Genomic DNA, 17,043 nt, shown 5'->3' on the forward strand with positions numbered 1-17,043 from the left:
GTGTTTATAACAGGAGCAGTTTGATGGTTTTAGATGTGCAGATGGACTTCAGCTTGAAAAACTGGTTTTTTGGCAGAAGTATTGAGCTTGGCTTCACTCCAGAGACACTGGACACTCAGTGCTTTGAAGTTTATGAAATGTCATGTACAATGTGGAGGGCTGCAAGCAATTGAGTTACAGCAACTGCAGCTAACATCCGTCAGCTGAATTAACTAGTAGTAAGTCATTTGCTGGTTCTGAAGTTGTTGGTAGCTGCATCTTCACTTCTCCATCACTTTCCTGATGATTAAGCTACTGTGTTCGACTTTGCAATTGCAGTGAATGAAGGGATCAAATTTGATCAGGTTAGGAGAAGGTTTATTAATGAAGACAATAATTCCTGTTAGACCTGTTAGTACTGTTGCACAAGGGAGACAAGCTTTTGGGCTCGCAAGCAGCTCAGCAGAGTGCTGCTACGGTCAGTGACAGTGGCTTGCATGATAGACCTTGTTAAGCTGTTTTGTCACCATCTAACCAGAGGTAGTCTCAGTTTATCAGACATGTGCCAGAAATGTTGGCGGCAACTCATAAAAGCGAAGAAAGGGTTTTTCAAGCATGAAAGTGACTGTGAAAGAAATCAGAATCTCTCTGACTTTAAGTTCACACCTGTGTAAGCGTGTGTTATTCTGTTACATATTTTGTTTCAGGCTTAGTTGAAGTCATCTGCTTTAAATTAATCCTGTAAGTTATTCTAAAATAATTCCAGGTTTAGACAAGGTTCTACAAAACTTCCTCAGTTCAGTGCTGAACTTGATAAGAATTAGCTGACTGCTTCTTGAAGTCCTGCATTTCATTAGCTCCAGAACAAACACAGACTCTTCAGCTTGATCTAGAATATGGCAGCTTCACTATTCTAGGTTTCCTCAGCTTACACTTTTGGTCTATACTGTCAAAGCTAACGTCTTGAGAGAACATCTTATGATGCGAATTATGCTGCTGCCAGGTCTAATTGGCATATTTTGAAATGGAGGCAATAAAACCTGTTCTTAGGGTGCCACCTGGAGCAGAGTTCTCTGCTTCAGGGGGGATTTAGGTGGGAAATCTAAAATGAAAATTGTTTCATTTTCTTGATGACCAGATGTTTAGTCAGTGCTGTCTAAGAGATAGACAGTTTGGGGGTGAAAGGAGAGGCAGTATTGGGGTAACATGGGATTTGGGAGAAGTGTGACTGATGTAAACTAGTTATCTGTGTGGTGGCATTCTATTATACACAGAAAAACCCAAATTGCTGTTGCAATTTATCTACTTTTACAGTTGTTTATGAAGGCATCTTGGTTGCCAGTGGCTCTAAGCCTAGGACCGGATACTGATGTGCAATCATAGTACATGCAGCTTTGTTTTCTTATCCCATGAAAGCTTCCCTATACGGTCCTCAGGACTGGGCTGGTAAGATATTAGCCTTGTAAGATGCTAACAAGTGTCCTTCCTTCCAAGTACTGAAGATGTTTTCAATGTGTCCCTGGATATTCTTTGCTGACAGCACATAAAATGTCTAGTGAGAATTACCACATGGTAAGACAGTATTCCTAATAGTGTAGTCTAGGATGCAGTTCAGTTACAAGTGACATCTTCTGATACCACCCAGACTCAGTATTAAATACCTTGTTTTTCTTCCCATACAGCATGTCGTTTATCACATGGTTGAACTCTTTCTCCACAACTGTTTTGTCTTTGTGCGCTACAGGCTGACACCTTAAAAGAGAGGTATCAGAAGATTGGGGACACAAAGAGAAACACTCCGGTGGAAGTTCTCTGTGAGAACTTTCCAGGTAAAGCCCTAATGGGACCATCTGAGTGCAGTTGGAGGTGGACATACCTTGTTAAATAATGACAGTTCTGAGCTCCTCTGGCAGAAAGTATTTGGATGATATGTATCCATTATGTTGTTCCTTAAGCTGGCAAACAACTGGAGCTGCTGCTATAAATTAGCAGGGCCTGAGGGCTTGTGGCTGTGGCTTAAAATAAGCATAACTTTTCTCATCAAGGAGGCTGGATAATGCTCAAGTGCCTGGTGTTCCTGCTTTGTTTCTTGGCTTCCTTCCAAAAGAAGGCCTTGTTATTTTCCCTCTTCCAAGTGACCATGTTGGATCTACTGAGTTAATTCTTTTCCAAATTGAAGGTTTTACAGGTGTTAAAATTGTAGGTGGCCAGCTTAGAAGATGGGATGATGTGTCTGTCCTTGAATTCCACCTTCTGACAGCACTTTCAAGGAGAGTGTTACTAACGATGTGCTTCTAGCCAAGCCCAGTGCCTTTTCTCCAGTTAAACAAAAGTCCACCTTGAGCCAGGAGAGCAGAGTGCAAAGTTAAAGCCCTCCCCAGGTACCCTGTGCCCTCTTCCCAGGTACCCTGTGGCCTTCACAGAGTGGGGGTTTTTTGGTGATTTTTGAAATCCTGACACCAGGGAGAGCACCCAGGTCCCCAGGATTAGTCCCATTCCTGTGGGAGCTGTTGTGTCACATGGCTCTTTCCCAGCACGAGGAGCAGCAAGCCCGGAAGGGGATCATTGTTCACTCAAGTCATGCTAATTCCCCAGACTTATTTGCATCCAAAATCCACCTAGTTCCAAGCAGAACAGCTTCAGGTTGGCCATTCTCGGCTTTTTCCCCCAATACTCCTTCCTCAGAGCTCGGTCACACCTGCAGGTCTCGGCTAAAGGGAGATGAGAGAATTTATTTCTGTTCCTTGCTCACCTGAAACCTGTTGGTTGTCCACCTTTCAGAGATAGTAGCAGGAAGAGGGGATTACCTTTCTTCTCCTTTTTTTTCCTGTTTTACCTCCATGTGACATGGAAGCTGCAAGCCACAGACAGAATTAAGTATCGATAAGCAATGCTGTTCTTATTTTTATTAGCTAAAGGCAAAAACCATGCTGGTGTATCAGTCGTACTGCAGTACACAGACTCACGCCTTGTACTGAGCTCTGCTCAAACATTCTACCTTGGCTTAGGTGTGAGCCAAGGGAGAGCTGGGAAGGGGCAGGACATGAGTTACCAGGGCTCAGTTCTCTGTGCATGCGAAGTACGACCCAGATGCAGGAAAGCAATTAATTAGCTTAATATCTAACACTGTTCTGTGTGTGCCAGGTAAATTAACATTGGACCCTCCCCTTCTAAGTCTTGTTTTGAATATTCAAGGCTATGACTGATGTAATGACGCTGGACAGCACAGTACTTTGTGCAGCCAGACCCTAGTTGTTGCTGGAGCTCAGGGGTGCCATGAGGTGCCCACCAACATCTCTTGCTTTCCTTCCCCAGATGAAATCACTGTGGCTGTTCTAAATGTCTGTATAAGCAGATATACATGTGAGCATCCTGTTGGCAGGTTCAGTGAGTTGGCATTTATTGTACAGTGTGTTTTAGCGTTTGTTTTTATACAAATGTATAGAATAAAACTAGCTGTGGAACTCAGATTTCAGGTGGAGCAGCAGCTCTCTGGAGCAGAGGTGGGACTTCCATCTTTCCTTGAGAAGTGTTTGAATTGATTTGCATTGTGGACTATTACTAAAAACCACTACTTTTATAGGAAAAGCTAGAGGTAGCACTGGCAGACCAGACAATTCTCTCACAGCGTGTCGCTCAATGCTAAAACACAGATCTTAATTTATAACAACTCATTCAGAAGATTCAGAATAAAAGCAGACTATTACTAGACTCTGGGCAGGGCAAGAGGGCTCTGGAAAGCTAAGTGAGATTCATCTAGCAATAAAAGACTGTTGACTAGGTCACTGAGGGTGAAGACTTGTTGGACATCCTCAGCTTCTGTCAATCCGCATGGCTCAGCTGAACTTAGCAGAGCCTGAACAACTCACGTCACTGGTCATCTGGCCCTCAGCCCAACTTTAAGCATCAACTTTGAGCCTAGTGCCATGGGAAAGCCTTGCTGGAGTTAATTGAAAAGCATATTTCCAGTGTGTGTGTTGGCTCTGAGAGGCTTGTAAGTGACGAAGCTCATGTGCGAGCAGAACTGACGCTGCTACTTTTTTCCCCTTTTCCAACAGAGGAGATGGCCACGTACCTCCGTTATGTTCGGCGATTAGACTTCTTTGAGAGACCAGACTACGATTATTTAAGAACCATCTTCACAGAGCTGTTTGAAAAGAAAGGCTACACCTTTGACTACGCCTATGACTGGGTCGGCAGGCCAATTGTAAGTTGTCCCTGCAAAATGCAGTGCCTTACCTTCCAGGTGCTGCTTCCCCACCACCTGGCTCTTTGTTCCTGATAATCCCAATTAATGCTGGTGAGCTTAGGATCAAATCTTTCACTTCTGTTCTCTAGCTAACATGGGCTCAACATAGTGAGATGTCCTGACATTATGTTCAGGGGGTTCTTGCAGTGCCTTGAAGTTCCCCTAAGGCACACAGGGCCCCTTCCCACCTCTTTGGGCTTGCCCTGGTGAGGCATTCAAGCCTGATTTTCCTACTTGTGGCAATGAACATGACCAGGCTTAATTTCCTCTAGTCTAGCACAGGATTTGAGACCAATGTCTAAAGACATCCATCTCAAAGCAGGAGGGCGTACTTGCTACCTCAGCACTGAACGGTGGAAGACCTCCTTAATGGTCGAGTTCTCATCAAGACATATGGGAGAGCTAGGCAGGGCTCTGATGAATGCTCAGTGAATAATAACAGCAAACCAGTTCTGCGCTCAAAAGATCTTGGGGTTTACCCTACTCTGGAGGCTGAACCAGCTCTTTATAGCACATGGCAAGGAAATGTGGGAGTAACCAAACTCTATTTAGCAGTTCCATGACACCAGGTGGACCATAATCATGATCTCATTGCATTGCTTCTATTATCAAAAGCCATTTATACTCAAGCCGACCTTGGCCAAAAGATATGTCATGGGGCAATCTGGTAGAAAAGTCTAAAGCTCTTCCGCTGGCTGCCTGTCGCTTGTGTTTTGTGTCATTCTGCTGATAGCATTCTTGCTAATGGCCAGTCACCACACACTGGCAATGGCAAAGGCATCTGTAAATTAATTGTCACTCGTGCCAGATCAAATGCCTTCAGTACTAAACTTGGTACTGTTGCCGGTGATTTACCATCCCAACTATATTTAGCTTTACCAATGTTTACTGTACCCAAAACAATTCATCTTCATAAGAAATCATTCCCTTTGTGAATCATGATTTTTCTCCTCATTTTTGTTTAACTACAAAAGCAATTGATAAAAAGCACCTTGTAAGACAAGCGTGCTATTGCTGACAACTGCAGTGGTTGCTATGGAGATTCTGATGTTGTGAGCAGGGATTATGACTTTGGTGAGAATAGAGCAGATGAAGCTTTAATTTTAACACATCCTGTTTCTATGCAAGCATGATTTTTAAAAGTGACAAGACGATGAGATGAGGAAAACAAGTCTGTATATTTTCAGTTGTAATAATCCTATGTGAGACTCATTAGGTGTGGTGTGACACCGATACAGATATCTAACTATATCTTTTAAATTAATTTTTATACAAGATGTTTGGTGCTGGTGTCCAGCATCAAATCCCATACCCATCAAATCACGGGGATTTTATAGCCCTGGCTGTAATTTTCCTTGGTTATTGTCAGTACCTTTGGGCAGTGTTTTGACGGTTTCCTGCTTCTACCCGATGGGAGCTAGCCTGTCAAGTTAGGTTTGTGCATGCATGTATTGAGAGAGCTAGCAGCATCTTCAGCATTGGCTTCATCCTAACAAATGCCTTGTTTTCCAGCCTACTCCAGTAGGATCTGTTCACGTAGATTCTGGGACGTCCGCAATAACAAGAGACAGCCATGTCCATAGGGATCGACCATCGCAGCAGGCCCTTCGCAATCAGGTGCGTTGCTCGCAACTACTTCAGCAATGCCACATTGTTTGGCACCTGTCTGAATTCCTCTTGGATCGGAGAAGCAGAAGCTGTACACCATTAGAGGTGTCTGGGGCTGATTCTTGCCTTGGTCATGGCAAGCACAATTCCTGCTGAATATAGAGACTGTGATTTGAGCAGAATTTTGTCAAAGCAACAGGTTGCTGAAATACTGTATCAGCCAGTGGAATTCCTCGGGTTTGTGAACCAAATGGAGTACAATTTGGAGTGGGTCATTTTTCTGTAGTTTGTGGGTAAGCTGTTTAAGTCAACAATCCAGCCTGGTCAGACTACCTGACCTGTCTGGCCAACAATGTTCTTTTGGGTGCTTTTACTCACAGCACATGGACCGTGGTGTAGACCAACAGTTGTGGCGATGGCAGCATGCCCCCAGGTGCCCTATTCCGATAGACCGTGCGGCTGCAGTAAGGATGTGTGTGTCCCATGTATGCGCAATATATCCTTCTCAGGGTGTCCAGTTCACGGCGTGAGTGTTGCAGAGCATAAAGGACTGTCAGGGTAGGGTCCTTTGGGGAGGCTGGGCATCGTGGTCCAGATGAACTGCCAGTTTTTGAATTTGAATTTCCCCATGTTTTCCTTTCTAGTTGTAATATTTTGTTGGTGTTGAGAGTTTGGATTTTCTGTATTAACAGAACTGATCAGAAGTTCAGTAGATCTCCAACTGCCGGCTCCTAGCTAGAGCTGTTGGTGCTCTTACTTCCCAGTGAGTGGTTCTGGGCTCGCTCTGCTCCTCTAACTGCTGTGTGCCGTTCTAGCTCCTTGTCTGCTGTCTTTGCTCCCACTCAGCTTGCACAAGCTGGGGTTCGTGGGTGCAGAATCGAGTGTGAGATGTAATAACCTGTCTGGGCTCAGCTTTCCTTGTTCCATGCAGCTGGGCTCTGAATGGTAGAACAGCTAACGTAGACTAGAATACATCTCAAACCATCAGCTACAATCAGGATGAATACCCCTTGTTAGAAGCGTTGCTTGTAGGAAGCTGGATTGTTTGAATCACGTGTGCAGTACTGTATTTATGCATGCTGATTAGTGTGGACTGGTTTGTGAGTACTAGTAAAATAATCTGCTTTAACATATTGCCTGATTAATGCATTAACCCCCCCTTTTTTGGGTGGCAGTCTCTAGTGGTCCGCTTTGACAACAGACCTTCACGCTGTGTACGTATGAGGCATCTTGTTTCCTTTAATGGACAATGACGCCTGGCTTCATTTTCAAGCATGTTATTTCACAAATTATAGTACGTAGCCCAAAGAAATCTGTCCTAGTCCCAAAATATTATGCAGGCAGCCTTCAGTCCTTATTCTTCTGAGCCTCACAACTAGTCTTGATGCTGTATTGCATAGCAGCTTTTGTCACCTATTTTGTCCACCTAAACGTTACTTAGGATGCTGAATTATTAAATATTCCAGTATGCAGAGAAAATCAGTTTCTTCTCACCAAAACATAAACAGCTCTCTTCCAAGGGATGTTCCTTTTAAGTATTGAGCAAACCATTTCTCTAAAGGAAAAAAGTAGAAAAAATAAACATCTAGAGCAGTGAATTGGAGGCCTGGGTTTGGGTCAAGTGACTGCCTTGATCTCCAGATTTAATTGCCTTATTTTTTCCCCAGGTATAATAACTGCAGATTCTCTTTTATAATATTTGGTTGCCACTAAAGACACTGATGAGAGAGTGATTTCCTTTTTGTAGCTTTTTCTTCTAGGAAGTGAAGATACTTAACTATCCAAGATGGGTGAGCCCTTCCCCCTCTGTCTTTAGATGCCAGTCTTGTCTTGTAATTTGGTAGCTGGTAGGAAGGTGATGAGTGTTAATGGGAACTTGATGCTCTCAAATTTCACGGGCATCACTTCCTCAGTGTCACAGCTTGGGTTGCGATTTGGGCGGCTCAGCTCAAGCCTACTACAAAACCAGCTTGTCACGTACTTGGCTGTAGAGCTAAAAGAGAAAAGATCTCTCTCTTGTGGCTACCAGAGTCTTTCCTAGAAACTGCTTCCAGGCTCCTAGGCAGCAGCTTGCTTCTCCTAACGTTGACATAGCATGGTACTCCTTCATCACCTGGGCTAGCCAAGCGACCTGATGGCATAGTGCTTTGGAAGAAGCAGCACTCAAGATCTGTCTTCTACTAGCTTTTAAAACCTGCATTTAAATTCTACAGTTGTTCATTATCTTGTGACTTCCAGCCATTAAAAAAATATTCCAAGGGAAGTGCTTCTCCTTTGAATGTCACCAAGTACAAAAAGGGTAAGCAGCATCTCAAGCTGACAGGAAGAACACGTAATAAGAAGATTTAAGAGGATGAGCCTGGACAAAACCACCTCTAGGGAAATAGTACCTATGAACTAGATTTGTTGGGTGCTTAGAAGGAGGAGCAGCACCGTGGCTTACTCCAGGAGGGAGTCGGAGGTCACATGCAAAGGGAATGATAGTGAATGTTTTATGAAATCCCAGGAGACATCTTTTTTTATTCTCTTACTTTTTGCACGTGCTCCTGCTCTAGTTGAGTGACAATTTACTAGTAAGTGTTGAAGTTTATTCAAAGGTTTCTTGAGTCTTTCTCTGCTTGTAGTCTTTGGCGTTTTTTTTTCCTTTTTTTTACTGTGGCACTAAGCCCTGTGGCTTCTCTTGCTCTGACTAGGGCTCAGGCTCATCATCCATGGCTGCAGGGAGTAACACAAAGTAGTGCTGAGGAAAGGCAGGGCCTGTGCACCTCTCTTTGGTTAGCTACTTCAGCTTCACTGCTGATAACCTGGTGTTTATTTGCTTCAGCCTCTTGTTTCCTGGCCAGGTCCACAGTGTCTCTGTTAAGCATCCCTCCTGCCAGGTGCATGTGCACTGGGGGGAACTCTGCTGCTCTGCCCTCTCTTCTTTCAAACTTGTGCTTCAGCTTTGAAACATTTGCTTAAATTTTTATACGTTCTCCAGGGATAGACCTTTTAAATATGTCTCATCAGTCACTTCAGGCCTGATGATGTCCTCAGCTGTTGGCCTGAGGCCAGCACAGATCTACCTGTTTGTCCTACACTTTCCACTCTTGGGAAGCGTTCCTCTTGCTGGTTGGTTGGCTTTAGGTGCGCTAAGATCCTCTCCTAGGTCTTAGGTGAATGCTGGATGTGTTGTCATCAAAACGGGGTGACCTGTAAGGAGTTTCACATGCAAGCACAAAGTGGTTCTTCTAATAAAACAAACAAAATTCTAATAATTAAATTGCATAAAGTTTGCATCTGTTGGGGATAAAGAAGAAACTGTTAGCAAAAGTTTCTTATCTACTTTTCTGCAGAAAACCAAAAAGCCACCAACCCTCTCTCCAGTCAAGCAGGTGTGGTGGATGTTTCCTTCTGCACTGTACAGGTGAATCAGTGTGTGGAACTGGCTTTTGGTGAAATAAAATGTGGCTTTGTTTTATGTTGCAAATTTGAGTTTAAAAATATGTATTTTAGGCAGGTCGAGCTTGTGTATCCAGTCTTGCTGCCATGCCAAGTGCTCTGGTGCGTGTGACCTGACAGACATAAGTTAACATACTGTCAGTGTGTTTATTTCTATGCTGAAACCCATGGAAATGAAGCCGTGTAAAATAACTTCCTGAATAGATCTGAGCTTTCTCTTCATTTAGCAGCTAGAGGAGAAGAAATCCACTCCTGCAGTGGATTACTGCAGAGACCGCTGAAGTAAAGTATGAGGTGCACTTGGTAAAGAGAAATTTTAGCCCAGCTAAAAGTTTAAATGCCTTGCTTTTTGCAAAGAAACTAACTCACTAACAAACACCCTTTTATTTCTTCCCCTCATTCACCTTTTGCCCTCTCTTCTGTTTCTCTCGTGCTTCTCAATTTGTGAGCAGGCATCATCAGATCGCCGAGGGGAGTGGGAGATCCAGCCAAGCCGGCAGACTAATACCTCGTACTTGACATCTCATTTGGCTGCAGATCGGCACGGAGGATCAGTACAGGTACCTCTTCCTCCTGATATGTACAGCCCTGATGCAAGAATTTGTGTTAAATCCCCTGAATTCTCCTCAAACTGCAGTAACATCGTGGTCAGGAGAGCCATTTCACAAGCCAGTTTGGTCCTGTCCTGTACATAACGCTCAAGCCATGGTTTTGTGGAACCCAAGCTGTGGTGGCCAACATCCTTGCTGTTACCATTTCAGTGAAGCTTTTCCTCTGAGAGCTATTTTGAACTCAGAGTTGTCAAAGGGAACACAGAAAGGAGTGTATAATAGCAGGTCTGTTCTATAAAGCACCCCTCTATCCCCATCTTGGGGATGCTCTTAGGTAGCAAGAAGCAGCTGAAAGAGGGTTTGTTGCATATAAACCCCATTAGTGTTAGGAAAACAGTTGAGCTGTTCTAGTTCAGGCTTGATAGGTGAGGTTCTGGTTGAATTCCTCGTGCTTAATGGAAATCTAGGAGTGTCACACTGGAGAAATGCACAGGGGATGGCTGGTACGAGCAGGCTGTCCAGCCACTTCTCCCTCCAGATGGAGGGAACACAGGCTGAACTGTCACTGCAGCGTGTGGTGACCCTGTTCTCTTGCTCCCCAGTGCATTTGCATTTTAGTTATGGATCCAGTGGCAGAGCAGCACCAGTGTAAGGGTGTGGTGGCTGCAAGTTGGATCTCTGGGTGACTGCACTGTGGAAGGTGGATGAGCAGAGGATGCACAACAGTGCCAGACAGCATTAAAGGTGGCACTACAGCTGAGTTTTTAAATTCCTGAAAAGACTGCTTCTGTTTATGAAACCATGCCTACCTCTGGCTGTTACTCAGGCTCGCTAAGGAAGTTTCTTGCGCTACTGTCAGACTAAGATGGCTGGATGCACTAGAGAGAAGATGCGAGAGTCATTCAAGCAAAGAAGAACTGTCTAATAGTGCTGGCAAGGTGAACTCTTTGGCAGAGGTTTGCCTGCGAGAGCTGGCTCTAGTGCCACACACACCACTTTGAAAATTGGCTCTGGTGAAATGGGAATTAGTGCCTAGAGTGGGACAGAGCTGAGCTGAGGTGACAGGTAGTGCAAGATGCCCCTGAGTGAAATACAGATTAGGTTGAAATTTTTACTTATTCCCGATACTTTGTTGGATTCAGTGGTTTTTTGGCTTGATTATCAGCATTCCTTTTTTCATTTAAAGATATTTTACGAAGTAGCAGAGAAACTGAAAGATAAGGAGGAAACTAGTGGATGTATAGCTCTGATCTCAGACATGAGCAGACAGTAAAATGGAGAAGTGTCAAGGTCAGGTTGGACAGGGCTTTGAGCAACCTGGTCTAGTGAAAGATGTCCCTGCCCATGGCAGGGGGGTTGGACTAGATGATCTGTAAAGGTCCTTTGCAACCCAAACCATTCTGTGATTCTATGAATTCAGCACTCAGTAAGTACAGAGCAGGTGTGTTTATTCATGTTTTTTTATGTAAGGGGAATAGTTTCCTTGAACAAAGCCAGCGTGAGCTGTGTCTCCCCACAAACAGCGCTCTGCCAGAGTAGCTACAGCAATAATGCAGTCCTAGTCTGAATTTGACTGGGAAGGTTACCTACCTGAGCAGTTTACAAGCCTATATGTGCCACCGTAAGCATTAAAATTCTGCTTATCTGCAGCCAAGAACAGGAAATCTTCTGCTGTGCACGGCTGTTGGGCTGCAGATGCTTAAGTTGTTTCTCAACAGATGCTCCAGCTCATGCTGAACCCTTGGGAGGTCAGTAGCTTCGAGTGGCCATTTCCTTTAAGGCAATGGTTGAATTTGCCACATCAAAATGAAGTGGTGGCACATAAAAAAAGAGGAGGAAAATCAAAGCCTTTTGTAAAATGAAATTTAACAAGTAGCTGAAGAAAGTGTGGGAAGATCACTGGGAATAGCACAATTAAGTGCTAGTGTTTTGCAAAGTTGTGTGGGAAGCGTGGGGGTCTGGAGAACCTGGGTGGGCCCACAGTGTGATGAGTCTGGGAAGGGGTGTGTGAAGAGAACCCAAGGGGTTGTCACTGGAGGAGAGCTCTGAAAACCGCATGAGCCGAGTCCTGACCTGACTTGGCAGAGACTGGCCATGGGACTTAATCTGGAGGAACAGCAGTTGCTGGTAGAACTGAAGTATTCAAAACGATCATGGATAGATGCACTTAATAGTGAAGGGACATCTGCTTCAATGGCTTCCTTCCCTTCATCTCTGGTGGTTAGGTCATACAGAGCCACTAGGAATACTGGGTAGCACCTTAACCTCCCCCATGGGAGATACCTCCTTTTACCTTGTAGAAAGGCGAAGAGGTGGAGTGGGAGGGGAACCATGCATCGTTACAGCTCTGGACACAGGAGCAGCTCTAGGTGTTCACAGCAACATGTAGGAGCCTGTCCTAACTTCCAGATGGAGTGCGGAAGGGCCAGCCAAACTTCGGTTCCATACAGGCTTCTTTGGCAGTTGTCGTGGCAATAGAGCAATGATGAATTATCCAGAAAATTATGTGCTTTCCTGGCAAATGCAGAGCTGCTGGCAGCTGGGGAATCTGGATGGTCATACCCATAATGGAAATGCTGAAGCAAGCCATAATGTCAGCTGTGAAGCAAAAGGAGATGAGAGACCATATCAGTAGCTTTTGGGTGAGGACATAATTCCAGAAACTGGCTGTGTAAGGGGTGAGACACTGGTGGCTCTTGAGTGACTCTTTCCCATGGTATTGGCAGGCAAGAGGACTGAGTCGCTTGCCTGTAAAAGTGTCAGGAGAAAACAATCAACATAATACAGTTTGTGTGTGTATATAGGGCTGTCCACTAGTCTTCACACTAGTGGCCGCGCCTCCCAAAGACAAGACAACCTGTGCTGGGCACAGGAGTGTGAGTTAGTGAACACAGACACAGTCTCTTGCCTGCTGTTCTGCTTGGGATGAGCCAGCTGGTCTCTCCAAACCAGGCACACGATTCAAAGGCATCCAAGGAATCTGACAGTGTGCTAAGAGGGTGCAAAGAGACAGGAGCAAACAGTAGTTATTCCACAGATTTCCCATTCCCACAGCATCCCTTGTCCAGGCGGGTGGAGATCCATCACATGCATGGGGACTTCATTAACTGGGTATTCATTTGTGTTTCAGGTGGTTAGCTCGACCAACGGGGAGCTGAACGTGGATGACCCGACGGGGGCACACTCCAATGCGCCAATAACAGCACAGGCGGAGGTGGAGGTGGTGGAGGAAGCTAAGTACGTTTGCTTTACAACAGGCTTTCCACTGGTGTGGTCATTAATCCTCCTCCTGGGAAACGAGTGAGGATGTTTACCTGCGGTGAAGTACTCGATGCTCGTGTCCCATGCCCTTTTCCTTGCATATTGCTGCTTTTGTGCATGGTGCCTTCAGTGCTGCTGCTGCTGCTTCTTTTTTACACTTGTCATGGCTGGAGAACATAACTCTTACTCAGAGCATGTATTGCAAGATAGACAGTAGCACAAATACCAAAATAATGTGAATAGATTTCAGGAATCCCGGTGAGCATCCCTGTTCCAAAAGGAGAACATGCTGTACTCTTGTGCTGAGAGTGTAGGAGTAGCTTGAGCACAGCTCAGTGAAGAGATTGTTGGTCTGAAAGTTAACACTTTATTTCTGGCTGCAAGAAGTGGATGCCAGGTATCCACAATGGTCCTAAAGTAACTCTTGCAGGGACTGGTAGCTCTTTCTGTGAATTCTCTTAGTCCAGCCCAACGGAAGCTGAGCGAGAGAAACTAGAAGCAACCCTCCTGCTTGTGGGGAAGAGCGTGCTCCCTCTGAGCTGACCTCTCCTCCGTAGCTTGTGGTCAAGAGTGAGAACCGATATACGAAGTTGCTGCTTTGACCATTTCAGCCTCTTTTGCACACGTGCTGCATCTGGCACAATCATGTCACCTTTTGCATGATCCTTAATGTGGGACCCTCTCGCTGCCTCTGAACTAGACCAGGACCCTAGCAGGTCACAGTGTAATCCTGACACTCCCTGTGTGAGGGGTAAATTAGGCCCCGGGGCTGCCTTTGAACTGGTCGGTGCTGTGAAGTTGACCAACTGCCTGGTTATAATTTGACTGGATGACACTGGTGTCACTTGTCCCACTTTGTTTGTCTCAGCCTTTGTGGGAACTTCTGTTAGGAATGGCTTGTGGGAGGGCGAAGAGGAAAACTGGCAGGCGTGAGAAAGGGTGTGTTGTTGGAAAAGGTCCCTAGGTATGCGTCAGTCTGAAGCCAGTGCTGGTCATCCTGAAGGTCTTCTGTCTGTTCCTCTGTCCCTTGGGAAGCACTTGTGCGTGATCTTGCTTGCTGGTAGCTGGCCTAGGCATGATCCTGGCAGCAATGTGCCTGAGCAACAGATAAACTTTCTCCTCCCAGCCAAAGCAGCGAGCCTTGGTTTTGGTGCAAGCTCCTCATCAAGTATGGCGGGGTGGAGGAGATCTTGAGGTGCAACTTGCGGATTGGGCAATATTCCTCTTAGATATGGGTAGTGTGGCCTGCAGAGACCACCAGTTTGGCATCACAGGCTCTGTCTTGGTCAGACTGAAGTGGGTCCCCCTCGGGCATGTGGCTTGGGGTTGCTCCTAGGGTGGGGCAAATTGCCACCCTTAACAGTCCTCAATACAGCAACCCAATGCAAGGAAAAGCCAGCTTTTAAGATGGGATGACCTTCAGCCTGTGTTTCTACAGCGCCTTGTTCAGCGAGGCCAGGGTCCAGACCCCACATCTGTGTACAGGGGAGATGTCACGACAGGTGAAAAGGAGTGTGCAAGAGCCGTGTTGCCCAAGCCATGCCTCGCAGTGCATGGGACTGTTCTGTCTCTCTCCAGCCCTTGTTTGTGTGGTCCCAAATTGGTTTTGGAGGTGCTGGGAAGCAGAGCATAAGCTGCTTTGCACTGACAGGTTTGGGGTCTCTTGTAATTCCCAAGTGTAGTCCGCTTTGTTCCTCTCACCACAGAGAGAGCTGGCTTCATCTTCCCTTGCATCTATGATCATAAATCCCCTGTTATATGAGGAGGGCAAAGGACTTTTGGATTCTGCTCTGCAGTAAAGTGGGACAGAAAGAGCTAGAAGGAGCTGGAGCTGGGGCTTTGTGTTTTGAGACGAGATGCAATAGCAGAAAGGTCTTTCCCTGGCACTCCCGGCAGGCAGAGAAGCTGTGCAATGCTTCTGCTTTGGGGTGTGCTGGAGATAAAACTCTTGACCCAGCCATGGGTTTTGCTAAAGGGCAGGTCCCAGGCGTAGATCCGTGATCTGGCCCTTCTGCCGCTGGAGCTGCAGGGGACAAGAGCATATTCCTCTCCTGGTGGCCCAGAGCCTCTTTCTGATCCCAGCCCCAGAGAAGAACCTCATGGGGCCGCTGCCTTCATGGAAAAAAGGGGGTGTTTGTCGGAGGCCTCGAGACTCCGGAGAACATGGCAGTTCTCAGTGGCGCCATGGCAAGGGTAGAGGTGGTGTGAGGGCTGGGGGGCGGGCGGTGGGCAGGCATGGTGTGTGTCTGCCAGTCTGCACTGCATGTTTGCATGGCTGCAGTGACATGCTTTCATCCCACCTCTGTGAACTAATTGCTCTTTCTTCCTTTCTGTGTTTTTTCTCTACACTCTCTGTAGCTGCCTGAAAATGCTCAACTTGTGGTGAGTCCCTCTCTCCAGTCCACATGCAAGGGGGAGCGGACCAGACTAGACTGGGGTTGGCAAAATCAAACCAACCAAACCCTAAAAAGGCACAAAGTCAAAGCCAACCCAGAGCTGTTTTGATTTTAGGACCATGCTGAGGACCACATGCAATATTGGGGAGGGTGTGGGCTATGTCTGAGCGGCCACATTAGGCTGAGCAATTTGGCTGATCTCTGAACCGATGGATGCAAAAGACAGATTTTAATCCTTTTCTATTCGGCTTACCATCTCCCTCAAACTGTTACGTCCGTGAGCAGATGATGTCTAATGGAGTTGGGCAGAGTCGGGAGCAGTCTTGCCAAGCATCTTGCAGGAATTCCTCACGCAGACAGTTACGAAGGGAAAACCCTGCACTGGATATCAAGGGGAGGGGGCTAGTCACTTCCTGGGAGAGTTTCCTCTGAAGAAGCACGGGCCAGGGCGTGTGTCGTTAGAGAGGATGGAAAGACATGGCCGTGGAGTCCTCGTTAGTGACAGAGCCCCAGCTAAAGCCTCTGCTTGGAGAGGGTGGATGGGAGATGGCTGCTTTCCAAAAACACTGCAGTTGCCAGCTGAGGGTGCAGGTGAACAGGCCTCTCCAGGAAAGAAGGGGTGGAGGGGTTGGGATTAGCATTGCTTCAAGCCAAGCTCAGGCGTATGTAAGGTTTTATCGGGGTTTTGTAGTGTCCCAGTCTCAAGGTGTCCCATGGAGGTGTTCCCTCCCTCCTTGTCCCTTGGGGAAACCATGTAACCAGTAAGCAGAGGACCAAGTGGAGACTTGGATGAGGAGTTTGTAGGTCCCAGGGAGGGCTGATGGGTGGGAATCGCTATGGAGCGAGGTGACAAAGCCCATGTGCAGTGAGGAATGTCCTTGTTGGATGGGAGACTGACCGCCTCTGCCCAGCTCTCCATAGGCATTGCCTCCAATACCTCTGGCATCTCTGGCTTCTCTGTATGTCGTAGTCTGGGGCTGTTCTCTTGGGCATTGTCTGCATGCAGAGAGATCACGTTCTGTAATTGTCAGCCTGCCTTATTCTTTTATTTTGGTGTTTTGCCTCTGCCTGTCTGAACTGCCAGGACTTCCTTTCCTGAACCCTTCCCTGGACCTCTGAGTAACAGCCTAAAAAGACAGTCATAAGGAAAACCAGCCAGAAGTTAGTCAGCTCCCTTTGTTTGGTGCCCAAGGAAACAAGTGCTGCTCAGCCCTCTTCTTCCCTTACCCGCTGCATGCGAAATCATAACTTGTGCATTTTCCATCCTCTCTCCCCATAACATCCTCCCCCTTACTCACCATTGCCCAAGTCATGAAGGAAGGTGGCTGCTGTGGGAGAAAAATACTGTGACAGGTTAAAGCAGGAGAGGATGGCAGGTGGTGCAGGACAATAAAATCCAAGCCCAGTCCTGGGGTGGGGGGGTTAAATGTGCCAGTCGTGCACAGGAGCCTGGGTTGGGTGGTGCTTCAGACTGCATGCTGCAAACATCAGGCTAGGTGGGTAGTGATGGAGTTGTCACAGGTCACTCAGCCCGTGTTCCTGCAAGGACAAGTACTTC

The 17,043-nt window shown here is 46.4% G+C and overlaps 1 protein-coding gene across 5 annotated transcripts in view; it reads left to right on the forward strand.

The window, feature by feature from the left end:
- The window catches only part of CSNK1G1 (casein kinase 1 gamma 1), a 110,108-nt gene that overhangs the window by 88,302 nt on the left and 4,763 nt on the right, over positions 1–17,043 (forward strand). For 3 of the 5 annotated variants that reach the window (XM_069797692.1, XM_069797693.1, XM_069797695.1), the window contains 6 exons: positions 1,724–1,808; positions 4,038–4,186; positions 5,741–5,845; positions 9,730–9,837; positions 12,959–13,065; positions 15,448–15,471. In XM_069797692.1, coding sequence (XP_069653793.1) covers positions 1,724–1,808; positions 4,038–4,186; positions 5,741–5,845; positions 9,730–9,837; positions 12,959–13,065; positions 15,448–15,471 — 578 coding nt within the window. Of the gene's footprint in view, positions 1–1,723; positions 1,809–4,037; positions 4,187–5,740; positions 5,846–9,171; positions 9,243–9,729; positions 9,838–12,958; positions 13,066–15,447; positions 15,472–17,043 lie in introns of all 5 variants that reach the window. The other 2 variants (XR_011327012.1, XM_069797694.1) reach the window with 2 other exon arrangements.

This window comes from Haliaeetus albicilla, chromosome 12, assembly GCF_947461875.1.
Source record: "Haliaeetus albicilla chromosome 12, bHalAlb1.1, whole genome shotgun sequence".
NCBI lineage: Eukaryota > Metazoa > Chordata > Aves > Accipitriformes > Accipitridae > Haliaeetus > Haliaeetus albicilla.